This window comes from Martes martes, assembly GCF_963455335.1.
Source record: "Martes martes genome assembly, chromosome: 18".
Lineage (NCBI taxonomy): Eukaryota > Metazoa > Chordata > Mammalia > Carnivora > Mustelidae > Martes > Martes martes.
Window position 1 is genome coordinate 21,887,582 of NC_137906.1, and position 27,431 is coordinate 21,915,012.

General features: G+C 54.1%; 4 protein-coding genes across 14 annotated transcripts in view; 2 read left to right on the forward strand and 2 right to left on the reverse strand.

Moving 5' to 3' along the window:
- Positions 1-1,810: 1,810 nt before the first annotated feature.
- Positions 1,811-3,051, reverse strand: BOLA2B (bolA family member 2B). The gene is made up of 3 exons (XM_080830609.1): positions 2,430-3,051; positions 2,243-2,340; positions 1,811-1,953 (listed from the first exon to the last, which is right to left on the reverse strand). The coding sequence occupies exons 1-3, from the start codon at positions 2,490-2,492 to the stop codon at positions 1,854-1,856; spliced, it is 261 nt and encodes an 86-aa protein (XP_080686735.1). The 5' UTR covers positions 2,493-3,051; the 3' UTR covers positions 1,811-1,853.
- On the forward strand, positions 2,604-5,810 carry SLX1A (SLX1 homolog A, structure-specific endonuclease subunit). Its single transcript, XM_080830608.1, has 6 exons — positions 2,604-3,131; positions 3,676-3,727; positions 3,817-4,155; positions 5,231-5,358; positions 5,528-5,615; positions 5,697-5,810. Exons 1-6 carry the CDS (start codon positions 2,944-2,946, stop codon positions 5,724-5,726), a joined length of 825 nt encoding a protein of 274 aa, XP_080686734.1. The 5' UTR covers positions 2,604-2,943; the 3' UTR covers positions 5,727-5,810.
- Positions 5,811-6,296: 486 nt separating this feature from the next.
- LOC308359358 (sulfotransferase 1A1) lies at positions 6,297-10,181 on the forward strand. Of its 3 annotated transcripts, none has more exons than XM_080830381.1 (9): positions 6,297-6,765; positions 7,106-7,224; positions 7,875-8,057; positions 8,145-8,270; positions 8,363-8,460; positions 8,872-8,998; positions 9,099-9,193; positions 9,684-9,864; positions 9,989-10,181. In XM_080830381.1, the coding sequence occupies exons 3-9, from the start codon at positions 7,910-7,912 to the stop codon at positions 10,099-10,101; spliced, it is 888 nt and encodes a 295-aa protein (XP_080686507.1). In that variant the 5' UTR covers positions 6,297-6,765; positions 7,106-7,224; positions 7,875-7,909; the 3' UTR covers positions 10,102-10,181. The 3 variants fall into 3 exon arrangements, with proteins under 3 accessions (XP_080686507.1, XP_080686508.1, XP_080686506.1); XM_080830382.1 differs by having other exon boundaries at positions 6,409-6,765; positions 7,139-7,224; XM_080830380.1 differs by having other exon boundaries at positions 6,430-6,765; positions 7,095-7,224.
- A 145-nt stretch (positions 10,182-10,326) lies between these two features.
- Positions 10,327-27,431, reverse strand: part of SGF29 (SAGA complex associated factor 29) — a 28,895-nt gene continuing 11,790 nt past the window's right edge. For 5 of the 9 annotated variants that reach the window (XM_080830032.1, XM_080830035.1, XM_080830036.1 and 2 more), the window contains exons 2-10: positions 20,350-20,438; positions 18,678-18,753; positions 17,921-17,993; positions 13,016-13,080; positions 11,989-12,118; positions 11,761-11,907; positions 11,494-11,529; positions 11,244-11,406; positions 10,327-10,538 (exon numbers count right to left, since the gene is read on the reverse strand). In XM_080830032.1, coding sequence (XP_080686158.1) covers positions 10,422-10,538; positions 11,244-11,406; positions 11,494-11,529; positions 11,761-11,907; positions 11,989-12,118; positions 13,016-13,080; positions 17,921-17,993; positions 18,678-18,753; positions 20,350-20,424 — 882 coding nt within the window. In that variant the 5' untranslated portion in view covers positions 20,425-20,438 and the 3' untranslated portion in view covers positions 10,327-10,421. Of the gene's footprint in view, positions 10,539-10,981; positions 11,073-11,243; positions 11,407-11,493; positions 11,530-11,760; positions 11,908-11,988; positions 12,119-13,015; positions 13,081-17,920; positions 17,994-18,677; positions 18,754-20,349; positions 20,439-27,431 lie in introns of all 9 variants that reach the window. The other 4 variants (XR_013968394.1, XR_013968395.1, XR_013968396.1 and 1 more) reach the window with 2 other exon arrangements.

Below are 27,431 nucleotides of genomic sequence, written 5' to 3' on the forward strand. Positions count from 1 at the left end.
GAGAGCTGGCAGGGTCTGGGCTACACAAGGCCCTTGCCTGGGGCCTCAAGAATTCACATAATAACTCAGAATTTGCCTTTCCTGGTCAACCACGACAGGCTGTATGCCGACTATACGGGTCACTGTCGGTGGTGGGGAAACAGAACTCACATGACACTTAAGACGGCACTTACGGGATGCGTCTCAAACTGCAAGCCCAAGGGAGCAAAATCAGGGGATCTTTTGGGAGGCCAAAGCTTAGAACCAAACCCTGGTTTACAGGTGAGGACTTGGGAGGCACAGAGCAGGAGGGGGACCCCCAGGAGGCAGACCTTGAGTCATGAGCCATCCCCCTCTTCCAGTTCCCAGTCTTCCCTGCAGTTTGGCCCTGTCAAGTGGGGAGTTAGGTGGGGGTGTTTGATGCCCAGCTCAGTGGGGCTAAGACAGGGTTAGTGGGATGGGGGTCCCGGCCACAGCGGCACAGCTCCCCTCATACCACAGAGGGACCACAGCAAGGACTAAGTGCCTCATTCACCCCCCGACTCCCCTTCAGGACATGGGGGAGAACCACTTGTGTAGAGAGGCAGCTGCATGGACGTCCCCGTTGGCCCATCTGAGTCTCAATCTCTATGCGAGCCATGTGACCCTGGGCCAGTCACTTCTCTCCAGGCCTCAGGTGCTCTATAAAATCAGGAAGCACAGCATCGAAGCTCTGTGATCGCAGTGGGCGGGTCCAATCAGGGGTGTGATAGAGCAGAAAATCTGGAACGTAGGCTTCTTAAAGCGACATTCCTTCCCTGAGCCTCTCCCGCACAGTGGTGGTAACGCGGCCTCCTAGGGAAGTCATACGTGAGTACACTCAGTAGCTCTCCCCCTGGTCCAAGGGACCAAGGAAAGTTCAGGAAAGCCTCCTAGGAATGGAGAAGGGTTAACCCGTCATCACCATGACTTCAAGCTTTACTAGCCCCTTCTCCCTCTGTTAGGAACAAGAGGGAGATAGGAAGTGGGATGGTTATTTGGGGCCAAGAAACTAGCCCTGAGAAGGGGAACAGAGTGGTGGGATGGTTGAAGACTGTAATCCCTCATCCCCAAAGAGCTCTGGCCCCTCCTGCGTCCGACAGAACCCATCTGTGCCAGGCCTTACCAATCCTGGCACCTGTGTTTAAGACTGCTACAAGGGTATCATGTGCCCCGATTTTATGGCCTAGGTGGCCTCATTTTCCTACTTTAACCCTATCCCTATCTCCTGCCCACAGCTCCATTCCTGAAACTCTCATGGTCTCCCCAAGGGCAACTGTGGCCACCCAAAGCCCTGGGCTAAAGGGTCATTGTATTTTCTGTAGCAGACCAGGAAACAGCAGCATTCCAGAAGTTGTGGTGTCCCCACTGGGGTACTACATCCCCTGAGACCATGAGGGGCTGGGAAACCTGCGGGGAAGCACGGGATCCTCCATTATGCCTCTGACATTAGGGTGACACTGGGGAGTGGGGGAAGTTTGATAAATTGGCCAGTGCCCTGAAACCACGAGTACTTTTCCATCTCTGCATCTTGAAAACTGACAGAGGGCGGGACCCTCTGGTAATGGCCAAGGAACAGCAGCACTGTCCCTAGGGCTCTACCAAGGATTACAGAGAAGGCCAGTGCTGCCTGCCCTGGGAGAGACTTTAAGGACAGAACTTTCCTTTTATAAGTGGGGACACAGAGACCTGTGTGTGAAGGATTTGTTCAAGGTATAGACAATGGAGAGTGGTAGGGCAGGGAGAAACCAGGCTCTAGACTCGAGCTCAGCATCCCTCCACCCTCCCACACACAACACACTGACACAGAAGCTGGCCCTGATTCATAATTTAATGGCTGTGCAGGCCTTGGTCTCTTATTTCTGCTGCTCGCGGGCCCACTGCTCTGGGGTCAGGGTTTTCTGCTCAAAGGCATGAATGTGCAGAAGCTCTTCAGCTAGGCACGTGTTCACCAGCCTGGGGGAGAGATGGGGTTAGGAAATGACAGGGCCTGAGTCACGGCCTCCGAAGGCAGGGTGATCCAGGAGACTGGAGGTGTCCCCCAAATTGTGTTCCCAGGACTTGGGAACCAAAGAAGCAGAGGCATAAGTCTCCATACTGGGGCCACGAAGGCGGGATCCTTGGGGCTGTGGTTCACGGTGCAGGGCCGCACTGGCGGGGGCGAGGGAGTTAGATTTAGGGGAGAGGCCAGGGTTGGGGTCCCGGCGCTGAGATCGCACTGAGTGAGGTATTCCCGAGGTCTCACCGGTGTCTCTGAAGCAGTGGCTTCCCCTCGAACTTGGCCGACACCACCAGGACTCGGAAGCTGGACGCGCAACGGTTGGGAGTCGTGTCCTCGACTTCCTATGAGGCAGAACGGTGTGGAGAGTGTGAAACCCACCCCTCAGGGGCGCTTTTCCCCTCGCTGGGCGAATCCAGGCCGCTCAACTCACCACATGCTCCGCCTCCAGGTCCCGCTGCAGCTTCTCCCGGAGGTATTCGGCGCTGAGTTCCATCGCGGCAGCCCAGAAGGGGCGACAGCCCAGCCGGGAAGGAACCCCAGCTCCGACCCCAGCCACACTGCTTCCGCCCTTACAGACGCCACTTCCGCTGAGGCCAATACTTCCGCCCTTACTAAGGAGTCCGTAAACCTAGCACTTCCGCCCTCACGCAAGCCCCACTTTCCAACAGTCCTGGGCTTCCGCGCTTACCATCAGCGGGCCAGGGTCTGCACAAGGCCGGATTCGGACGCTAATAGGTGTCCGCCGCCAGCACCGCAGCCTGGGTTCTGTGGGCCGGTTTGGACACCCTACTCCAGCCAGGAGGGTGAGCGAACCTGCATTGCTGCGGTCTCTAGGGTACCTCGGGATCGCCCCCAGACGCTTTTTCCGAGACTAGCATCTTGCGGCCCTGGCAACTCAGCCCTCCCTGAGGTCACAGGCCACAGCAATCAACCCACAAGTCCCGATGGGCCCTGCGGGGGACACGGCGAGGCCTGGCCGCTTCTTCGGCGTCTACCTGCTCTACTGCCTGAACCCTCGGCACCGGGGCCGCGTCTACGTGGGCTTCACCGTCAACCCTGCTCGTCGGGTCCAGCAGCACAACGGGGGCCGCAAAAAAGGCGGGGCCTGGCGGACCAGCGGTCGCGGGCCCTGGTAAGAGGGAGCGGATTTCTGTCTGGAGAAGGGCTTTAGGGAGGAGAGGCCTGCCGAGAGGGGCGGGGCCAGGATAGTGGGCAGAGCCCTATGGTGGCTGATAACAGGGCCGGGGGGGCGGGGTCCTGTCGATGAGGGCGGACCTATCATAGGGGAGGAGCGTGGGCCTCCCATAGGGGAAGGCGGGGCCCTATGAAACTCAGCCGTGGGACTAAGGAAGGGATTAGGTAGGAAGCGCACTGTTCTAGGCTTGGTCGGGTGACTGCGGGCTGAAGAGCAAGGCGGGGGTTGGAAAAGAGCCTGCAAGGGAGAGGAACTGAGGAGGCCAGTTAAGTACCTGTGCTGGAGGCGGGGCCTGAGGTTGGCAGGTGCGAAGGGACGTACCTCCACGAAGGGGGCGGAGCCTCGCGGACTAGGTTTGAAGCCAGGCGTGAGAATTCCACTCTCGGGTGGGTGGGACTGGGGATGAACCATGGTGAGGGGATTCGGCCTGACACCGGTTGGGGCGGACTGTCACGGGCCGCGTCCTCGTTCGCGTCCCCAGGGAGATGGTGCTTCTCGTGCACGGCTTCCCTTCCGCCGTGGCCGCCCTTCGGGTAAGAAGTGAGATGGGGGCGGTGGGAAGACGGGCCGGGGCTTGGGTTCTAACCCGGGAGGCCCTGAAGCCCCAACTCCCCGCCCGCAGTTCGAGTGGGCCTGGCAGCACCCGCACGCCTCGCGCCGCCTGACGCACGTGGGTCCGCGCCTGCGCAGCGAGGCGGCCTTCGCTTTCCACCTGCGCGTGCTGGCGCACATGCTGCGCGCGCCGCCCTGGGCGCGCCTGCCGCTCACCGTGCGCTGGCTGCGCGCCGACTTCCGACGTGAGCTGTGCCCGCCGCCGCCGCCGCACATGCCGCTGGCCTTCGGGCCTCCGCCGCCCCGGGCCTCCGCCCCGAGGAGCCGCTCCGGTACCTTAGCTGACCTGGAGTCAGAGCCCCACCAGGACGCCGCGGCCTGCTGCGCCCTGTGCGCGCGCTCCTTCCAGGTGAGCCGCCCCACCTGGTCTTCACGCTGGGAGGCCAGGGTTCGAGCAACTCGGGATCCAGCTGTTTATTGAAGGACCGGGCAGCCCCTCAGACACCTTTTGCCCTCATCACTAAAACGGGGACGATAGTACTTCCTACCGTTCCTCAAAACCTGTACCTTTCTGCTCAAGGCCTTTTGCCCTTTACCCTTTGACTGGAAGGTTCTTCCCTAGACCTTCACTTCAGTCTTTCTGAAGTGCCACCTTCTCCTTCCCCAGGAGGTCTTCCTTGGCGCTGCCATCTAAAACTGCAGTTCTTTCTGTACACTCCCCTGCCTTTTTTTTTCTTAGAGCCTAAACACTTACTAACATAGTAAGCGTTTTATTTATCTTACTGTCAGTTTCTCCCCTGCCCCAATACAAGGCAGTTCTTGTTCACTGCTGTAGAAAAGGGTCTGGCAGGGGTGCCTAGGTGGCTCAGTCGTTAAGGGTCTGCCTTCACCTCAGGTCATGATCCCGGGGTCCTGGGATCGAGGCACACATCCGGTGGGCTCCCTGCTCAGCCCGAAGCCTGCTTCCTCCCTCTCCCACTCCCCCTGCTTGTGTTCTCTCATTGTCTCTGTCAAATAAATACATAAAATTTTTGAAAGAAAAAAAGAAAAGAAAAGGGTCTGGCAAATAGCAGGTGGCCAATAAATATTTAACAAATGAACTGAGATGATGGGTCTGACTTCGGAGCTCTCAGGAAATGTAGATTGAGTACTTGCCATTCAGAGCTGAAGGGACCTCCCTGAGATCACTTAGCCTGTAAGAACTAGAAGTCTAGCTACAGTGGCCTATGCCATTTCTGTAATCACTGCTAATGCTCAGGGAAACTGGCTAGCTTAGTCCCTGTGGGTAAGTATTGTAACCTCTCCGTGCCTCAGTTTCATCTATAAAATGCAAATAATAGTAGTGTGTGACTTGTAGCATTTTTTAACGTGAAGCTTCTGGAACGGTGTCTTTCCATATTTATTTCCATAGAAATTCTGAGCGTTAGCTACATCATTCCTTCTGGTTTTCTCTCTCAACTTTCCTGCCCCCCCCGCCCCAACAGGAAGAGGAGGGCCCCCTGTGCTGCCCCCACCCTGGCTGCTGCCTCAGAGCCCACATGATCTGCCTAGCAGAGGAGTTCTTGCGAGAGGAGCCAGAGGAGCTTCTGCCTCTGGAGGGCCAGTGCCCTGGGTGAGTCCCAGCACCCCTGCCCCAGCCTGGTTGAGCTCTGGGAAGATGGCGCCAGTTGTCCAAGTCCAGGCCCCGGGGCAGCTGAGTCCTTATCTCGGCCCCCAAGGGCCTAGCTTGGACGAGGCTTGTGAGTCTGACTCTGTATCCTGCCAACTGCACTCCTTGGTAGCTGTAAGAACTCACTGCTGTGGGGAGACCTGATCTGGCTGTGCCAGGTGGGCACCGAGGAGGAAGAGGAGGACTTGGAATTAGAAGAGGTGAGAGGTGGCTTTGGCCCCAGCCTCCCTACCCCACCCCATACCCGAGGCTGCCTTTGACCAGTCCTCCTGTCTCCACAGGAACACTGGACAGACATGCTGGAGATCTGATCCGCGGCACCCCCTAACCCTCTGCCCACTCCTTGTCTCTGTCTGGGCACTTTTTACTTGAGTACAATAAAGAGTTTGAGTTAAGGGAACTTTCTGGTGTTTGCCAGGGAAGGGGGCTGCTGGAGCTAGGAGACAGAGGCCCTGCCAGTCCCTGGGACCTGAGGAGAAGAGCAGAGTGGGGAGGGCCTGCTCGCTTGTGAGGACCAGCTTCTCCCCTTCCTGGAGGCCCACATGCCTTGGCTTTTCCTTCGCATGCTTCTGAGGTCACACAATTCTTTTTTTTTTTTTTTAAGATTTTATTCATTTATTTGACAGAGACAGTGAGAGAAGGAACACAAGCAGGGGGAGTGGGAGAGGGAGAAGCAGGCCTCCCACTGAGCAGGGAGCCCGATGTGGGGCTCAGTCCCAGGACCCTGGGATCATGACTTGAGTCGAAGGCAGATGCCCAATGACTAAGCCACCCAGGTCCCCCTCACACAATTCTTTGAATGCTTGGGAGACTCACACCCTTGATTCAGAGCCCATCCAAATCCAGTGTCCAGGTTGACTTTGGACTTTAATCCAGATAGTATGGACAAAGGCCAAGAGTGGGGTGGGGGGGGGATACACTACCCCATGGGGCCCTGTGGCTCTCCAAGCCCCAGTTTCTTCTTGTCTCTGCCTGCGGAGCCCCTTTAAAACCAGTGAAAGAAAAGCACCTTGTGGGGCCCATGGCTGTCACCCACCATGAGTGAGTCTCTGTGAAATCCTTGGGAGCTGTGTGTGCGGCTGGCCTCAGTCCCAGGATTATGAGACTCTTGTTCTTGCTCTTGTCTCTCCCTGCTGCCTCAGAAAGCCCGTCCTGCCTCCGCTCCACCCCAACCCCTATCACCCTGCCCCCATCCCCGCCCCCCCCCCCCGCCCCCCCGCTCTGTACTGGCCTTGTGGTCAGAGGTTAGACCAGCAGTTCTGGAAAGCCTGTGCTGCTGGGGGGTGCCTGGGGGCCACTCCTAGCCTGAACCTCTGGCATCAGCAAGACTGGCCTGGAGCCAACAGGAAGGTGAGTGGCCCTGTTCACAAGGGTATCACCTTTCCTCTCAGGTCTGCCCCCTCTAAACTGGCTGGGGCCATCAGGACAAGCTGTTGGTTGGCCCGCCCCACCGGGGTGGAGTACAGAGGGCAGGTCAGAGCCAAGATTCTAGCTCCAAAACACCCCGCAGAATACAAGTGAAAACTTTTGTCTAGTTTCAGTCTTCCCTTTATTTTCTACACACTAAACCCACATCTTGGGTTTTCAGGCCCATCTAAGCTTGGCTCCTGCTGGGGTGCAAAGGCGGGGGCAGCACAGGGGGCCCTCCCACTCTAAGCTCCACCCTTTCCTTCCTGGAGGCTGGCTCCAGATCCCTCCCACTTGGAATTTATAAACCCTTCAGCTCGGAGAGCCGTTCTGCACCCACCCCACGGCACCTGGTACGCCACAGCACAGAGTGGTCACAGGACTGACATCCAGAGAGGTCTGGTGAGTTCTTCCAGTGGGGCGGCTGGGCAGGGCTAGCTCCTGGCCCTTTCCCTCTGGATGGGCCATCTCAGTCAGCCGACAGGACCCCAGGCCGAAACCCCCTTCCCACTTCTGCTGCCCCATCACTTAGCTCAGCCGCGTGCCGGACTCTGGCCCCCAGAACAGGCTCCAGTTGCTCACTGGCTGTGTTTATCCCCGAGCCAAGATGGCGTGGTTTGGCTTCTGGAATGTTTTTGACGATGCATGAGGGGCCCAGGGACCGGCAGGGGGACCGGGGCCAGTGCCTCAGGCCAGGGGCCGCTGCAGAAGTAGTGGGAGGAGAGCTGGCAGGCAAGGAATTAGGACAGGCAGGCACTAGAGTAGTAGCTCTCAAGGGCACACTGGAATCCCCTGGAGCTTCCAGAAGACTGGGACGGGGCCCCAGAGAGCTATGTCGTTGGTGTGGGGGGTGGCCTCAGGCACGGGGATCTTTACGAGCCCTGCAGGATAGCAAAGGTGCAAGCCAGCGCCGGCCCTTCCGTGTGAGTGTTCCGTGTGGGTTTGAGCCCCAGCGCCTGCCACTCACCAGCTTTGTGAGCAGGGCCGAGTCAGCCCCAGGCCCTCCTCGTGAAGCAGGATTTCAACACATGGCGTGTCATGATGTTGTTAAGGCAAGTCGGCAGCCCTCTGCCCCCGACGCTGTGGAATGGAGCTCATCGAGGACACCTCACGCCCGCCGCTGGCATATGTGAAGGGAATCCCTCTCATCAAGTACTTTGCAGAGGCCCTGGGCTCCCTGCAGGACTTCCAAGCCCGGCCTGACGACCTGCTTATCAGCACCTACCCCAAATCTGGTAGGTGGTGAGGGCCACAGTCCCCCACATTGGACCAGCAAGGACCTGCCCTTCGCCTGGCTCACCTCCCCTTCCCCTGCTCTCCAGGCACCACCTGGGTGAGTGAGATCCTCGACATGATCTACCAGGGCGGTGATCTACAGAAGTGTCGCAGGGCCTCCATCTTAATCCGGGTACCCTTCCTTGAGTTCAAGGCTCCAGATGTTCCCACAGGTTCGCAGTGGGGGCTCTGGGGACCAGGGGAGCAGAGGGAGGGGGCAGGACTGGGCTCCAGCTCAGCAGACCTTTCCCTCCTCGTGGTATAGGTTTGGAGGTTCTGAATGATACACCAGCTCCACGACTCATTAAGACACACCTGCCCTTGGCTCTGCTCCCTCAGACCTTGCTGGATCAGAAGGTCAAGGTGAGTGACAGAGGAAGCCAGGGAAGGAGGTCACTGGCCTTCCCAGCTTTAGCCTTTTCTGCTGGGAAGGTCTCATCTGAAGGGGGCAGGTGGTGGTCTTATTCCTGTGGTGGGGGTCTGTGCAAGGGAGACTCCTGTGCAGAGCTGAGAAAGGCAGTCTTCTCTGCAGGCCTCCCCGGGCCCGTGGAGGAGGGGGCTAGTGAGAACCCAGCATACCTTGGTCCCAGTCTGGGTGTGGCAGCACTGAGAGGATGAGATTAGCATCAAGTACGGTGTCAGGGACCACAAGCAAGTCAGCCTCCAGGTCAATGAGAGTGAACTCCCCTTACTGGGCTGCTGTGAAGGGTGGAACAGCCGGGCTCGCTGTGTGGTGATGATGCTTGGATGTGGGGGGGTCATTTGTCCCTCCAGGTGGTCTACGTGGCCCGCAACGCAAAGGATGTGGCTGTCTCGTTTTACCACTTCTACCGCATGGCCAAGGTGCACCCAGACCCTGGCACCTGGGACTGCTTCCTGGAGAAGTTCATGGCTGGGGAAGGTGGGCCTGAGTCTGGGGGAAGGAGCGGGGTGGAGCTGAGCAGCCGCCAGCCAAAGCTAATACCAGCCTGTGTGTCCCATGTCCTCGCCCCTCCCCCCAGTGTCCTACGGGTCCTGGTACCAGCACGTGCGGGAGTGGTGGGAGCTAAGTCACACTCATCCTGTTCTCTACCTCTTCTACGAGGACATGAAAGAGGTGAGGCCACCTGCTGCTGCTTCCCTCCAGGTCACACGTGCAGAGGCAGGGACCTCCCCAGGACCTGCCAAGGCCCTTTCAGCTGCCTGTCCCCCAGCGGCAACCCCCCACACCAGTCCCTCGGGTCCTCCAGCCCACCTTCCTGCCAGGGACTTGGAGCTGCAGTGTCACTCAGGCAGCAAGGCTGTATAGCTCTGATCTCAGACCCAAGCGACACAGAGCCAGCCATCTGCCGGCATTCCCTGTGGCCAGTTATGAAAGAGGACCGTCCCTCCCCTCACCTATCAGGACCCAAATGGGAGCTTAGTTCAGGGTCATAGGGCAGGGGCAGCTAATGTGCCCCAGGGAAAGAGGATCCAAGTCAAGGAGCCGGGGCTGAGAGGTCTCTAGGCGGAGGTGGCCAGGTCCTGGAGGAGTTGGGGGGGACCCTCCCTTTTATTTGCTCAGTGAGCCATCCCAACCGCCACTGAAGAGCCCTTCTGCTCTCCAGAACCCCAAGAGGGAGATTCAGAAGATCCTTAAGTTCTTGGGGCGTTCCCTGCCAGAGGAGACCGTGGATCTCATTGTCCAGCAAACGTCTTTCAAGGAGATGAAGAACAACTCGATGGCTAACTACAGCACCATACCTGCTGACATCATGGACCACAGCATTTCGGCCTTCATGAGGAAAGGTGAGTGCCCGTGCAGGACGGGCATCTGGGCAGGCCAGTGTGGAAGTGGAGGCTGGGGCTGGCCTGAGCCACCCAGGGCCTGCTCTGCGGTGGGGCCTGTAGCCGTCCTTCCCTCTGTCCGCAGGCATCACGGGGGACTGGAAGACCACCTTCACTGTGGCCCAGAACGAGCGCTTTGACGCTGACTATGCCAGGAAGATGGAGGGCTGTGGCCTCAGCTTCCGCACAGAGCTATGAGTGGTGTCCCTGGGAGGCACACCCAAGGCCCCGCAGCTGTGACCCACCCCAGCCTCAAAAATAAAATTCCCTGTGTATTACACCGAGAGCCTTTAATGCAAGCCAAGAGCAAAAAAGAAATGCCCACTGGGACCAAACAAATCCATCTCCCCGACAGCCTCCAATTCCCCAACCTGCCCTGTTATGGGGAAGGGAAGAAGGGCCTGGAAAAACAAAACCAAGGAGCCGTGGGCAAAGGGGAACAATATTTATTTGCCATGAAATCTGCTGCTGCATTCCCCTGTGAGGGTGGCGGGAGACTGGGAGTCTGCCAGCCCGCTTTACTTCTTCTTGGGCTCCTTACAAGCCACCACGTACCTCTGGGCCACATTGAGGGGAGGGGAGTAACCGTCTGCATAGGAGGTGTCTTCAAACAGGACTGAATAGTCATCCTGGGGCTGTGGCAGGGGGCAGACAGGAGGGGCTGGTCAGAGACCCCCAGGCAAGGCCCCCAGGACCCAGACTGACAGGAACCACTGATCCACGGGGTCCCTGCCTCTCCTGTCCCCATCTTCACTCCAAACCTAGTCCTGCTACAACACAGCCCTTTTCTCAGCAACAAAGAGCCAGGGAACAAAGAGCACGGAGAGGGGAGACTTGCTGTATATGTGGGGGGATTCTACATGGATAATCTGGTGCTTTTGGGGGACCCTGTGTTAAAGGGATCAAGGAAAACCCAGAGGGCAGCAGGCAGGGCACATGGAGGAGGAGGGGAGAACAGCCTTGAACCTGCCATCAGGCAATGGGTCACCAGCACGAGCAAGCACAACCTCACACGAAGAAAGGGCTGGGGTGCGACAGTCAAGGTTGGAGGGCATGCCCTGGGTGTGGTGCTGCCTACCTCGGTCCCATTCCATGCAGGGCCGGCTAGGACTCTGAAGGTTGGAAGGGGGCTGGCTGGTACTGCCCTAGAGGACAGGACTGGAGGGTGCCTGCAGGCAGAGTGTAAGCAGGAGAGACAGGGCAACACGTAGGACTCTCCCAGCTCAGAGAGGCTGGAAGATGAGGACAGGAGAGGAAGGAGGTGGCAGGTGACCCCATGACCCATCTGTTCTGGCCAGTCCCGGCGTCATGGGCTGTCCCTCCCTTGGGGGCTACCTTACCCGCTGTGGGGGCGTGTGGATCAGGGCACGGTAGAAGCAGGTGGTCTGGGGGTACAGGGCCAGCACAAGCTGCTCCTTCTGAAACAAGGCCTCCGGGTCCGTCTCCGGGTTGGCTTTCCACTGGGGCAGCGGGATGATACGCCGTCGGCTCAGGGTGTGTCTCCTGGAAGGGGGCGCTCAGGTCAAGCCACGGCCAGGCAGGAGGCTGCTTCCCAGCTGCCTCCACATCCCTCCCTGACCAGCAACTCACTCTTTGCCTTCTTCGTCAATGTCATCCACCTCGTATCTGGAGAACAAAGACAGAACGGTGGATGCAGGGAGACACATGGTCCAAACTGGGGAGCGACGAGGAGGGGAGCGTGGGGCGTGGGGAGGGGAAGCAGCCCAGGGAGCCCGAGTCATACACAGCCCCGCTCCTGTCCCCACAGGCACTCTGGGCCCAGCCTGTAGATGGGGCAGAGGGCAACCCAGTGCAGGTGTAACGGGATAGCAGACTGAGGGCCGGGTGTCCACTCACTTGTTGGTGGCATGGCTGTAACTGACCACCTCGGCCAGGATCCACTGCTCATCCCCATCCACAGCCTTTACCCGGGCAGCCACCTTGTCTCCGGGCTTGGCCACGTAGTCCCCAGAGGCTGGAATGGCCCCACAGAGGGGTGGGGGCCTAAGGGTTGGAGTAAGGCGTTAGTCCCAGCCCTTCCGTTCTGGTCAGCTCCCACCTGCCGCGGCTCAGACCTGCCCTCACTTGTCACCAGGCTTCCCGATCCACAGGGGCAGGGTCATGGCCGACTGCTGCAGCAGGGTCATCAGCACCCCCCGACGCATGGTCTTCCGAGGGGGCTCCGAGTCGTTGTATAGGCCCGCGATCTTGGCCGCTGTGGGAAGGAAGCGCGCCCCTGAGGCACAAGGGACAGGGCTCCTACCCCAGACCCCCCGTCGCACGGCTGCACGGAGCGGTCAGCGGAGCTTGGCCTGGAGCCCCCCTCCCGAGTGACCGCCCAGGGCCCAGTGTGCTCCCTGCCCTCCCACCAGATGCCGGGGGTGAAAGAGCCCGGGGCTGCTCTCACAGACCCGTGAGAGGTCAGGTCAGCGGATCCCCTCGGGGTGACGGAACTACAGGGCAGAAGAAGGGTTTTGGGGTGCTGGGCACGGCCATTTGTTCGGTTAGCGAACATTTCATAGAGCCGTCTGTATGCTTATGTGTACTTTTCTACTATGAGTATGTGTTGTCATCCGACAAAAAACTAAAAAGAACTGTCAAACGCAGACAGACTCCTGACCTCAGGTATGGTTTAACACACCCAGTCAACCTCGCACAAACCCGGCTGGCGGTGCGACCTGTCTACGGGCAAGCTGTTGCCCACAGAGAGGTCACTGAAAGGGTAAGAGATGGGAGAGCCATGGGGGTTTGAAGGGATTTGGAAGCCAACACCCTATGTAAGCTCCGAGTGAAGGACGGCTCTCCCACAGCAGCTGGCGCTCGCCGCAGCAACGGGGCATAGCAGGAAGCAACTGACCCAGGCACAAGGGGCAGAGAAGCATGAGGGGGCGCAGCGAGACCTTCCAGGTCTGCACAGGGACACTGGGAGCCCCTGCCTCTGAGCGCAGGCTCCTACCTCCACTGCTTCCCAGACCCAGGCTGCCCAGATGTGCGCCCCCGTCAGAAGTCCGTGGAACGACACGCCCCCCACTCCTGCGGGGAGCCACGACCCCTGCTCTCAGGAAGCCTCACTCTGCCTGACCAAGAAGCACCACGCTGCCCTCCAACTCACCAATCCGCCTTTCTTCCAACAGAGACTTGATTTCCGCTATCTTATCTAGAGCTTTCCGGAGGATGCTGGCAGGGAAGAACGGAGAGAAGACGATGGGGCACAAGCACAGACTTCCTCCCCGCCCACGGCAGGCTGGGTAACTCAGACCAGCCCAACTGCCAAAAGCCATAAATCCTACGTGTTTTTCTATTTATTTTTATTTTACTTATTTATGATATTTATTTATTTAGGATACTATATTTATGACTTTATTTTTAAGTAATCTCTACACTCAATGGGGGACTTGAACCCACAACCCCAAGATCAAGAGTTGCATGCTCTACCGACTGAGCCCGCCAGGCGCTCCCGTGTTTACATTTTAAGAGCATAAACGAACTAACAAGGTAGTGAGAGGAGGCCCCACCAGACCCCCAGAGGACCCCAGAGCAGAGAGCACAGCAGAGCGCGGCACCCGACAGCGGGAAGGAGCGGTGCTGGCGGCCCCCAGCAGCCTGCAGAGTTGGACGGTAGAAGCTGAAGCCGGGGCTCCGCCCAGGCTGGGACAAGGAAAAAAACACGCTCTAGGCTCCAGACTCCAGACGACTCGGGGGAGCCCTCTGGGCTCGGAGTGAGGCTGGAGGTGGAAGGGACCAGTCTCTGAAAGGCTGCAGCCCAGGAAACCTCTGCAGCTCCTTTCCGGGCTTCTGGGGTGGCTGGGCCAGGCAATCCTGCGGAAGTGAGCACGGTCCCCACTGGAGGAAGGTTTTTTCTTTTACCCTAGATGTTGAGGACTTTCTCCCAGGGAATATTTCAATAGGAATAAGCAGCCCAGACTCCATCTGGGGTCATGTATTCTCCTCTCCCATGGCTCTTCCTCTGGTCCACCTTTAGTAGTTCCCCCGAGGTTCTGAAGGCCTTCACTGGGCAGGAGGGAGGCCCCGCCTCGCAGGTGGGCCAGGGGGTGTCCCAGGCTCCTGTGGAGCTCCCTGGGCAGGGGCTGGGGGCGGGGCAGCCCTGGCAGAGGGAACCAGGCAGCCCGGAGCAGGATGCCTTGCAGCACAGCTCAGCGTGGAGGGCACGGGATGCAGGGGCTGCTTAGAGCTGCCGCAGGCTCGCAAGCCCGGGGACGTGGGGCAGTCAGGCACCAGGACAGCAGCAGAGTAAAAGCCAGGAGACCAAAGGGAACTTTGAGTCTGACCTTTGCTGCTGCACCTGCCTGCAATAAGCAGTTTTATGCTGCAGGTACTAAGCCATACCCTGTGAGACAGTGACGGAGCGGCTCTTAACCCTCACCGCACATCAGAACCTCCGGGGGAGCTGGCATTTAACTAATTAATTTAATTAATTAATTTTAAGATTTTATTTATTTGACAGAGAGAGGCATCGAGAGAGGGAACACAAGCAGGGGGGAGAGGTAGAGGGGGAAGCAGGCTTCCCGCTGAGCAGGGAGCCCAATGTGGGGCTCGATCCCAGGACCTGGGGATCATGACCTGAGCTGAAGGCAGCAGCTTAACAACTGAGCCACCCAGGCGCCCCTATTTATTTATTTTTTAAGTAGGTTCCACACCCAACATGGAGCCCAATGTGGGGCTTAAACTCACAACCCTGAGATCAAGAGTTGGACGCTCAACAGACGGAATCACCCAGTGCCCCTCCCCTGGAGAGCTTAAGAAAAATCCTAATTGTTTTAGCTAAGAATCATAAAGAGATGCTAAAGCTGAGAGTCTGACCGGACGTGGAGTATTTATATAATCTCAGTATCTCCTAAGGGAAAATGGGAACAACCCTGCAGGAACTGCAAGAGCCCACCCTCCGACGGGGCAGGTCAAGACTAGAGCAACACCCCCACTCAGCAAGCTGGGACACTACCCGGCCGCAAGTGCCCCTAGCTAGCCATCTGCTGTCCGGGGCCTGGACCGTGGCCTTCGCTCTCTCCTCCGGACACCTGGCGTTCTAGCCCAAGTCGCTCGGGCCCTGGGAAAGCTACACTGCCCCTCTGCCCCCACCAGCTGGCCCAGTCACGAAACTATCTTTCCCAGCAGGGGTCTGGGGGATGCAGTTACCCACTGTCTGAGGCCAGAGCACCACTGAGCACACCCTCCCTTCTGCTGTCCAGAAACGCATTCTGCACTGAGGTTAGACAAGGATTCGTTCCCACCCTAACGGCTACCTGTTCATGGATGTGGGAACTTTGACCTTGTTTCCCTTTGACCCCCTCCTGCCAGTGTGCCAATTCAAGGCCTTTTTTAAAAAAAGGGACCAATTGTTAAATTAAAGAACAAGGATTCTTTTCCATTTTCTGCAAAGCAGGAGGATGAAAACCAGTCTGGGGGCAGCCCTGGTGCTCGCGGAAGAGAGAACGGCGACGTGTCCGGGGCCTCGGGCTGGTTCCTGAGGCTGGCTCTTGGTGTCTCTTCAGCTTGCAAGGGTCTTAGTTCATCTACTCAGTATGGGTGGAGGAGGGTGCTGCAGGAACAGAGACGGGCGTTCCCCACCCTGACCGGGAGCCCCCCTGGGCAGGGCTGGTGTGCCCAGCATGGCACCGGGCGCCCACAGGGACTCAGGAGTGGTGAATGTATGAACTTGTCAGAGTCAAAAACTGAAACAGCAGCAGAACTAAAAAAGGCTGGACCCTGCAGTTCTGAAAGGAGCTTGTAAGTGTTTAACTCAGGGTAGCTCAATGCCGGAGAAGAGCCTGTACCAAACTGGTTTCAGAAGCAGTGACTCTGCCAGCACTTAAGCTGGGAAGGGCCATTTTGCCTTTTACTCTCAAAGTGTGTCACTCAAGCTTATGTAAGCCATACTCCAGCACAGATGGGCGGGACAGGGCCGGATGACAGCCAGATGACAAATCTGCACATCAGAGGAAGAGGGGGCAGGAAGGGTGGGCCTGGAAACTGCGGGACAACACCAGCAATCAGAAGGCATGGTGTCTCCTCCCGCCCAGGCCGGCCCCAGCCCAGCATATGGAGCCCGTCAGGTCCCTCCGTCTAAACGGCAAAGCCCGGAATCCTCAGCCTCCCCTCTCCCAACTGTTCCCCCAACTTTATTCCAGAACCTGCCCTCGAACCCACCCTTGCTTCTCCATCCCCACTGCCACTGCCTTGGCTCAATTCCATCACCATCTCTTGCCTGGTCTCCTAACTGGCTTTGAATCTCACCTGGTCTGTGAGATTCACTGACCCACGCAGCAGCCAGGGGCTTCTCTCCTGCTTTACATCTTCGCTGGCTCCCTATGGCCTCCAGGATAAAGTCCAGTTACTGGAAGCCCTCCCCGTCCTGCCTTGCCCTTCCCCAGCCACAAACGACTGATTCTCAGTCCTTCAGTGCGCATGTCGGGCATGCACTCCTCCACTGCCTCTGCCGTGTCCGCCTACTGACCCCTATTTCAAGTCTCTCCCCGTCCCTGCGGCTGTCCCAGGCCCCCAGGCACAGTGAGCCCACCAACTGGTAGCCCACCAACTGGTGGCCCACCAACTACGCTGTCCCGGTCACTGTTTTCCTAGGGTGTCTCTCCTTTCCAGACTGTGCCCTTATTGGCCAGGTCCTCGCTATCCTAGGTCTGTGTGTGAGGACTGCCCTGCACCAAGCCCAGGGGGAGCACCAGCAGAGATTTGCAAAGCAAAGATGATGGCAGGCAAAGAAATCTGGGACCGTGAGTCCGAGGCAGGGTCTCAGAGCACAAGACAGGGCCTGTGAAGGGCCAGATGGGAGGAGAGGAAGATCCCGGAGTCACCAACAACACTTAGGGTGCTGATCATCACATGCACAAGGCAGTATTTAAACAGCAGGCCACGGCTCATTAGGGACTTGTGAGATTAATTTCTGGGCTAATAACCAGCATTTAAAAAAACAGAACAGGGGTGCTTGGGTGGCTCAGTCATTAAGCGTCTGCCTTCAGCTCAGCTCATGATCCCAGGGTCCTGGGATTGAGCCCCATGTCAGGCTTCCTGCTTGGTGGGGAGTCTGCTTCTCCCTCTCTCACTCCTCCTACTTGTGTTCCCGCTCTCTGTCAGATAAATAAATAAAATCCTTAAAAAAAAACAAAAAAACAGGGGTGCCTGGCCGGCTCAGTTCTAAGAGCATGTGACTCTTGATCTCAGGTCAGGAGTTCAAGCCCGTGTCGGGTGTATAGATTACTTAAAAACAAAAAACAAAAAACCCCCAGACTATATATATGGTAATAGCACAAATGTACTTCTTGTTCCAATTCTGTAACATATGTCCATATAACGCACACGTGTGTGCTGCAGAAAGGTGATCGTGACACCATTCTAGCATGGTAGTAAGAATATGGACCCTGGGTTTACAACTAGGCTCCCCAACTTACTAGTTGTGTCACTTTCAGCACATCATGGAACCCTGTGTCCCCGTGTCCTCACCTGGAAAACGGGGGTAACGCCCGCCTTGCGGCCGCTCCGAACATTGCATGAGACACACACAGAGCGTACCTGGCACAGCATCTGACTCAGCACGGCCACGGAGGAGTCCTTATTAGTGTTATTATAGCAATGATGACCAGGTCCTAATATTATGATGAAGCCACGACAGAGAATGTATGTCCTACCATGGGTTATGGTCAAAAGGGTTTGAAAAATCACTGGTCTTAGGGACTTTATATACGTTATCTCACATTATGTTGACCATTCTGTAGACGGTTATGATCCCCGTTGTCACGACGGAGCAACTGGGTCTCAGGGGGAGCCCCTGCTCCAGGTCACAGGACACGTAAAATGCCGTCTAGGGATGGCAGGGCTAGTGGGAAGGGGAGGCCCAAAAGGAGATCTAGGGAAGGCGGGGGCCCCAAGGGACAGCTTGGGGAGCAGGAATCTACTTCTTCGTGGTAGGAACAGCGGCAGGCGCTGGGGTCTGCAGGCCCCTGTAGCCCAGCACACGGTGGGCAAGAGGGGAGGGGACGGAACTCACTTGCACTCAGCCTCCGCGTCAGCCTTGGCGGTCGTGTACAGCCCACGTAGCTTTGTCCGGTAATAGGGAGAGACTGCAAGCGAGCAGAGGAAGAGGTGGGCAGGGGGGCAGCTGGAGGTCCTGTGGGGCTGCTTCCGTGCACGCGGGTCGGACTTCCAGAGGCGTGCAGAGGCCACGGACCGGGACGTGAGCTGTGGTGGCTTGGAAGTGCCCCGCGGCCGCTCCCCCATGTTTAACGAGTTCACAGTTTCATACGGCACAAATACCATCACTGCATCTGGCAGAGGACTTCTGCCATAGTGTGACATGCAGAAAGTATTTCTCAGCACACAGGAAAACAGACAACAGCTCTCAAAGCTGCTCAGAATGGGAGAGCACCAACCCAGGAGCCCTGCAGGAGGGCTTCTGGGGATTGCTCGGGGAATGCCAGGGGGAAGTTCTCCCTCTAGAGACCACCAGCCAACTGGGGCACTTGTGCAGTCAAAGAGGTTCCCCTGAATACAGCCTTAACACTGACTTCCCAGCCCCTAGACTAGGGGACTTTAAGGTTCCTGAGTGCTAGGTAGTCTGTCACCTGTTTCTGGAGACACCTTCGGTCACTCAACCGAAGGGAGACTGTCCCTGTGGCTAAGGAGCAGTTCGTTTTGGATTATGTAGCTCCATGGAAAAGGCCTGTCTGAAACTAGTGACAGCCACATTCCCGGTCTCAGCCCACCCTCCTCTGTCCTCCCCTTCTCTTCTGAGTCCAGTGACTTACTCTTGTTCTCTGTCTGCATCCGCTCATGGGTCTTCTGGATGTTCACTAAGTTGTGCTCACTCCGCGAACGCTCCTCCTACAGGGGTAAGCGCAACAGGTCAGGCGGACAAGCCCCTTGTCCTGCTTGCTGTGTCACCCGGCACCTCGGGCCTCAGGCCCCAGAAATATGTATGCCAGTATCTTCCGGCCCTTGCTTTTCAGGTTACATTCCACTACAAAAGACATCGTTTGGGAAGGCATTTCCAGGACTGCTCCACTCTGGGCCACAGGACTGTGCAGTGGACGGCTCCCACGAGAGGGTCACTGGGTAACTATAAACCTGGCTGGGGCGCCTGGGTGGCTCAGTCAGTTAATCATCCGACTCTTGATCTCAGCTCAGGTCTTCATCTCAGAATCGTGAGTTCAAGCCCTGTGTTGGGCTCCACTTGTAATTTAGATCAATGCGCTGTGGCTGCCCTGACCCAAGAACAGATCAATACGGGACATCCTGAGCTACAGCTGGCAGAGACGGGACTGTTACTTGGAGCACCACTGGGGGCCCCCCTAGGTAGGAACAGGGCCCTGGAGAACACACAACAAAAAGCTGTCTCAGTATAAGCCTGTGAGGGGCGACCGGCTTTATCCCCCGCTGACTCAGAACCCAGAAATAACTGAATCATGGCCAACTGGAATAAAGCAAATACTGTGAAGAAAAAATATTGTTCATTACAATATCTGGTAAAAGGGCAAGGCCAATTCTGTTGGGAGAGCATAACAAATAGCTCTGTAACTCTTCCCGACTTGCTCTGTAATGAAACTGAGCTCTGCCATGACCGTAGCTGAGCACGGTAACATGCCGGCAACACGGGTAAGCTTCAGCGGCCTCCTGTCAAGAAGTCACCTGCTGATACTGGTATTGACAAGCAAACGTGCTGGGAGCCGGAGCCGTAGCCTCCTCTGACTGGCCCGGGAAGACCTGGATTCAGCGCGCCATCAGCTAATTTCTATGCTGAATGATTTCACACAAATGTATTACAGGGCACAAACAGTACTGGACGAAGCAGGGAAATGGGTAATTGGATTAGTATAAATTATGAAAACATGTATGCGGGCCCAACGGGACCGACTGCTTGTTTCTTGCAATCTCTCCCTGGCCCACACTGGCTCCTCCACCATCAGGCAGACTTGTGCTCACTCTGCCGCCAAGGCCAAGGCCGGGGCCAGGCAGCTGTGCAGTGAAAGATAAACTCAGCAGGCCTATCTTTTCAGACCTTGTTCCAAACAAGGCCCCTGACTAGCTCCTGGGATGGGACCTCTCCACTCCTGGCATATCCCGCCTGCTAAGGGTGTCTTTGTTCAGCTGGGACAAAGGGGTGGACGGAGAAGGGGAGGGGCCGTGGTGGGTACAGGGCATTTTTGTCAGAAGGTGAAAATGTTCGGAAACCGATCATGGGGATGGTGGCCCAACTCTGTGAATATACTAGAAACCACTGGAATCGTGTGTGAGCTGTACGGTATGTAACTCCTATCTCATTACAGCTGTTACGGAACATAGAGGATCAGGACGTCCTGCCGCTGAAGGAAAACGCAGCGGTCACACCCCACATTCTCCTCCGCTCCTGGGTCCATCGGTCACCTGGGTCCCTGCAAGTCCAAAGTCTGTAAACGCCCTCCCCGGCCAGCGGCTCCTTACCTGGGTTTGTTTGATCAGTTGATGGAGCTCCGTGAGAAGTTCTGCGATGCGGGAATCAGCAGACACCAGGGCCATTGTGTCTGGGGTGCCTGGCAGGGCGGGGGGGGTGTTGAACAGAAGGGACGCTTTAGTGTCTGCTGTGTGTTAAAGCTCAGAGGGTCAAGTGATGACCTCACACCAGAACACAGTAAAACCAGGAATTTCACATAATTTCTACAACAGTTGTAACAGCATTTACCCAAACAAAAGAACAAAAGAAAAGTTTATCATCATTTTTTTGACAGTGCTTCCCAAATAACTTAACATACCACATAAACCAGCCTAATGAGTCAAAAGGACTTAGAATCTGAATCTTGGGAAACTTTGACGTACATGCCTCAGTAAGATCACAGATCACTGTGAAACTCAGGATTTACTAAACTCAGCTGGCAGTAAGAGTCTATAGATGGTTCTACAGTTGTTAGCAAAACTTAGCTCTTTTAATATTGAGTTTTCTTTTCTTTTTTTTTTCGTGAGAATTTTTAACTTTCTTAAGTCATCAAAGACCTGATAAAGACAAAAACACAGCAGCTTTGGTTTTCCAGGCACATAAAGAAAAATAAGCCTTTATTTACAATTTCTTATCATGAGCAGACCAATAATCTAAGAAAACGGTCTTTTTAATGGAGAGAAAAGCAGAATATCAATCTTGCACCGGTGTACTTTTTTTTTTTTTAAGATTTTATTTGTTTGACAGAGACACAGCGAGAGAAGGAACACAAGCAGGGGGAGTGGGAGAGGCAGAAGGAAGCTTCCCGCTGAGCAGGGAGCCCGATTTGGGGCTCAATCCCAGGACCTTGGCATCATGACCTGAGAGGAAGGCAGACGCTTAACAACTGAGCCACCCAGGTGCCCCAATACTAGTGTGCTTTTAAAATCCATTTATTTTGGAGTGCCTGGATGGCTCAGTCAGTTAAGTGTCTGACTTTGGCTCAGGCCATGATTTCAGGGTCCTGGGATTGAGCCCCGTGGGGAGTGTTTCTCCTTCTCCCTCAAATAAATAAAATCTTAAAAAAAAAAATTACTTCAATCTGAGTTCTGACACCACACAAAGCCCTTTTCAAAGATTTGCCTTCACACACCTTCCACAACTTTCTTTTCATTCAGATTTTTTTTAAAAAGATTTTATTTATTTATTTGACAGATAGAGATCACAAGTAGGCAGAGAGACAGGCAGAGAGAGAGAGGAGGAAGCAGGCTCCCTGCTGAGCAGAGAGCCCGATATGGGGCTTGATCCCAGGACCCTGGGATCATGACCCGAGCCGAAGGCAGAGGCTTTAACCCACTGAGCCACCCAGGCTCTCCTTTCCATTCAGATTTAATCATAAGCCTTTCCTCTCTAAATAACCAATCCCGTTTGGGGACAAAATTACTTTCTTTTTCCCTCAACAAAATATATTCTCATTTCTTAAACCTTCCTTACACATTTCCTACTTTCCTAAATACAGAACTGAGTCTGTTGGTAAACATGCTTTATTGCTTTACTGAAAGACTGTGCTAGGGGGAAAACATATGTTTCTAGAAATTATGAACTGTACTCATAAATTGCCAATCTAAAGAATTCTGGGGTTGGGCGCCTGGGTGGCTCAGTGGGTTAAGCAACTGCCTTCGGCTCAGGTCGTGATCTCAGGGTCCTGGGATTGAGTCCCGCATCGGGCTCTCTGCTCAGCGGGGAGCCTGCTTCCCTCTCTCTCTCTCTGCCTGCCTCTCTGCCTACTTGTGATCTCTGTCAAATAAATAAATAAAATCTTTAAAAAAAAAAAAAAAGAATTCTGGGGTAGGGATGTGTATGTGGCTCAGTCAGTTAAGCGTCTGCCTTCGGCACAAGTCATGATCCTAGGATCCTGGAATCGAGTCCCGCATCAGGCTCCTTGCTCAGTGGGGAGCCTGCTTCTCCCTCTGCCTGCCGCTCCCCCTGCTCTCTCTCTGACAAATAAATAAATAAATAAAATCTTTAAAAAAATTTTTTGGTTTAGCAGACAGTTCACAATTGGTTACTACTTAATTTTCACTGGAGACTAAGGCTTCTAAGTTAAAATTCTCTTAAATGTATTTCAGGCTGATGGAAATGATAAGGAAAACAACTCTTGTCAGTTTCTCCGCAAGAAGCCAGAAGCACAAACCTGTGTTCACTAAACAATGCTTTAGTATTTTGTTTTGTTAGAGAGGAGACCTGGATTACCAACGAATTCAATCCAATTGATTGTTTAACTCAGCAAACTTTAAAGGTTCAGGTTTCCAAAGATTTTGAAAGCCATTTAAAAGTTTAACTATAAACCTTTTTTTTTTTTTTTTTTAGAGTAGGCTCTACATCCAGCATGGAGCCCAATATGAGGTTAGAACTCATGACCATGAGATCAAGATCTGGGCTGAGATCAACAGTCAGACACTTAACTGACTGAGCCACCCAGAAGCCCCTACCTAGAAAATCTTATATTTACTCACCCTCCTCGTTCTTAACAATTACCCATGAAAGCTTTAGGAGATAGGTGAAATTTACCATCATTTTAACCCATCTTTTGTGGACAAATTGCAGCAAAGATAACACGAGCTTATCTGACCTTTAGTAAACCTGGGTAAAGTGAAAGTTTTACATTTCACGCTGATAACTCCAAAGACAGGACCGTTTTAATTAAACCAACAAACCTAAATCAGCTTTAATACAGAGTGCATTGCCCCTGTGCCCACTGAAAATCAGTCATTGTGTTCCCCACTGTCAGTTTTGCCTGGGGCAGAGGTAGGGAGAACTGAAGGGGGTGGCTTAAGTCCAAGGGAACCCTGGGCCCCTTCATGATGATCGGGGAGACACTATGACTGGAGCCCCGTGAGGACTGGCACAACGGCTTGGGGTGCTCTTTGCTCCTCCACAGTGAGGACCCAAGCAGCAGGAGCCAATGGCGCCAGAGGCACGGAGGTCTAAGAGGGGCTGGTTATGTAAGCCCCTCCTAGGGTGGTGCAGAAATAGGAGAGGGAAGGGGAGGCAGAAGAACCGAGGTGCTGCCAAAAGGACCGAGGTGGATAAAAGCCCAAACAGAAGAGGACTCTGGGTCTTAAGGCTCATCAGCTCGGATAGAAGAACAGATGCACATTTTCTTTCCACCCACAGAAAGTGAAAACAGGCAGTCTGTGTGTGGTCAGAGAATACAAGGAACCTCCTCAAAACAAAAGGCATGTCATCAGCTGCTTGGGAAGGCTCCTGAAAGTCCATGTCTGGAGGCAGACTGACCACAGAAAACTGGCCGCTGAGAGCTGTCAACCCAGAAGGAACGAGGGAGAAGTCCCCACATACAAGGCATTGGACAACGTTCATCCAGGCCCCTCAAGACACAATTCAGATCCAATGCACAAAATAAGAAGCAAACAAAGAGGCAGCCAGTAACATGGGAAAAAGAGGGAGGTGTGGGCAGGATCTTGGCAGCAACCTGTTGACAGGAAAGGCGGCGGGGCACATATAGAACAGGCCCTCTGGGGTGGCGCCCACTCCCATGGGACGAGATCACGGATAAGGCTCCTGCGAAAATCGCCCGTTTTAGACAGGAGTTCCATACTTTTGTTTCTTCAGGTCTCTCACTTGTCCTTACCCGTGGGCTGTCTGGCATTCCCGGTCCTGCACTCAGACTGAGCAGCGCCCTGTTGGGCAAATGCCCCAACTGGGTAACAGCTCCCACTGGTCCCTTCCAGGAAGCATGGGGTCAGAGGTATGTTGGGTTTTATGCTCATGGAGGGGTCACACTGGATTATTTAGGAGGAAACCTTACATGAGAGTCAAGATCAGCGGCCGTCCTGATATGTATGGCCATCCTGTGCCCGAGAAGAATACAAGTATTGAAAGAATGGGTAAAACAGGGAGAGCCTGAGCCCAGCGCTGTTACAGCCAAGGTACTAGTGTCCAGCCCGGTGGCAGGCATTTGTCCCTTCCTGGAGTGTAGCCACAGGAGGGAGGTTCTCTCCTGAGCACTCGGACAAGGCACATTCCAAAGGGTCATACTATTCAGGACATCTCCGAAAAAGAACAGGTAACAAAGACTGGGGATGAAGAAGACTTACCCAGCCGTACTGAATCTCCCAAATTCCTTTTGGCGTTGTCCCTGTATGGGCCACCAAAACTTACGCAGGGGCTGTTGAATGCAACAGTCAAGAAAGAACCGTTGGCAGCGCAACTTAGTAAGTTTATTTAAGTAGCACAGGGACAGGACCCCTGGGCAGCAAGGACGGCACTTGGGCTGTGTGAGGCTGGTGGTTATGGACTCAGCAGTCAAAGGGAAGGAGGCATGGAGGGAGTGTCAGATTACAAAAGTTTCTTCGAATTTCTCTGAATTTCTCAAACTACTTTTGCAAGATTCCTCTGGTATTTATCATTCAGTTCGATATTAATTATTGGTGAGATACACGGGCAGTCATGAGGCCGTTAAAGAATGCAGCAACCAGCTGGCATTTGATCCTTATCAAAACTATGCAGGCTTTAGGTCAGCCTTCCCGGCTAAGGGTAACCATTTTCCTGCTTTAATCCCCCATCATTTTCTTTCTTTCTTTATTTGTTTGAGGGAGAGAAAGAGAGAGCATATGCAGGAGCAGGGGGAGGGACAGAGGCCAAGGGAGCCTGACGTGGGGCTGTGGGCTCGATCCCACGATCCTGACACCACAACCAGACAATGGAGCAAAAGGCAGATGCCCAAATGAGACACCCAGGCACCCCTATCTCTTATCATTTTCAATGGAATCCCAGCTGGCTTCTTTGCAGAAGTTAACAAGCTCATCCTAAAATTCATATAGTAATTCAAGGGATCCAGAAGAGACAAAACAATCTGGAAAATAAAGAAGTTTTCCCAACCACAAAATGCACTACACAAAGCTATAGTAATTAAGCCAGTAAGGTAACAGCAGAAGGACAGACCTAAAGATCCATGAAACAAATCAAGAGACCGGAAATAAACCCTCACACTCATAGCCAATTAACTTCCAACCAGGGCGCTAACGTAAACTTAGTGGGAAAAGAATCGTCTTTTTGACAAATGGTGCTGGGACAACTAGATATCCATATGTAAAAGAATGAATTTGGGCCCCAACCTCAGGTCATATACAAAAATTATGTGAGCAGACAGGTCTCCAAAGAAGGTATATACAAATGGACAAGAAGCCCATGAAGAGATACTTAGTATCATTAGCCTTCAAGGAAATACAAATCAAAACCACCAAGAGGTATCATTTCACTCTCACCAGAATGGCTAAAACCAAAAAGAGACATAATAACAAGTGTCCAGGAAGGTGTGCAGAAACACAGATGGATAAGGACTGGTTTTATTCACACAAAGGAATGTATTACTCAGCAATGAAAGGAGTAAAGTACTGATCTGTGCTAGGACACAGATAAACCTTGACCTTATGCTAAGTAAAAGCCACACACAACAGACTACATAGTAGATGAAATACCCAGAACCCAAGTCTAAAGTCGTGTTAATTTTAGACAGATGCCCCCCCCCACCTAGGCAAACACTAATTCACTTTCTGTTTCTATAGATTGGCCCATTCTGGAATAATATTCTTTTGTTTGCATATGCCACATTTTGTATATTAATTCGTCAACCAATAGCTCTTTGGGTGTGTTCACCTTTTGGCTACTGAGAATAATGCTGTTATGAGGGAGTGCCTGGCTGACTCTTGATCTCAGGGTTGTAGGTTCGAGTCCCACACTGGATCCAAAGAGTACTTTAAAATAAAATATTTTAAAAAGAAGAAGAAGGATGCTATTATGGACACTGGTGGACAAGTTTTTCCATGGACATGTTTTCGTTTTCTGGGTCCGTACCTAGAAGTGGAATTGCTGGGTCACGTGGTCACTCTTTCACCCTACAAGGAGCTGGCAGACTGTTTCCGAAGCAGCTGCACCATCTTACGTTCCCATCAGCAACACACGAGGGTCCAGCAGCTCTGTGTCCGCACCAATGCGTGTGACTGTCTTTCTGACGCCAGCGGCCCTAGTTAGGGCTGTGAGATGTTAACCCTCGGCTTTGATTTGCATTTCCCCAATGGCTAATGATGCTGAACATGTTTTCACATGTTTTCCTTGTGTGTGTCTTCTTTGGAGAACTGTCCTTTGCCAATTTTTATTGAGTTATTCATCTTTTTATAATTAAATTTTGTCCTCTGAAACACACTTTTAAATTTTTATACTGTCCAACCTATCTGATTTTCTCTGCTTGGGATGCAGACCCGTTTTCTCATACACGCGACACTATTTGCACCACCACAGCAAGACATTTCAGTCTACAGAAGAACATGTCCCTTAAAAAAAGAGTCTAGTTGCATTAGCTAGAACTGCATGAAATAATGGATCTTGAGTTTAGAGATGAGAAGTGTACATACTTGAGAAATAATCAGCATGAAGGTCATTGCTAAAGTCTAGGAACTGATCTGTTGAGTGAGAAAACAGGGAGGAGGAAAGACCACCCCGGAGCTCAGTAGAAAGATCCCAGAAGGGATGGGTTAGCACGGAAGAGGGCTGTTCTCTCTCCAGCTAACTGAAGCAGGAATCCTAGATGGAACCACTTGCCTTCTACCTGCCCACACCCCTGCAGAGTAAAACCAAGGCAAGTCCCCAGCGGGACCCCGGGGTGGGGGTGGGGTACTGTACTTTGCAGCGTCACTAACACCGGCAGCAGGCGCGCCCACAGCGCAGTCACGTAAACTGATTATCCTTCCCAGTGATTCTGTCGGACATTTCGAACCTTCTCAATGTATTTGCTACTGCCCTCAGACCTGGGTCTGTGTCCAGCTAGTTGAAGTCCCAGGTTTCTAATCTGCTGAACTGTCCCCCCAAAACCAAACTTGTCTCTTATTGGACTCTTCCTTTAAAAACTGGCCTTTTCTTTCCCAGCCAGACTGGAAGCTCCTTGGGCACAAGCACACGCCTCCGCTTTTATCAACAATCCCCTGACATCAATAAGCACCACGGACAGGTCGTCAAGGACCTGGCCGGAACTTTATCATTGTTTATTCTTCACACAAGATCTCTCTCCTGCCATGAGGTCCATTTTGAATTTCCC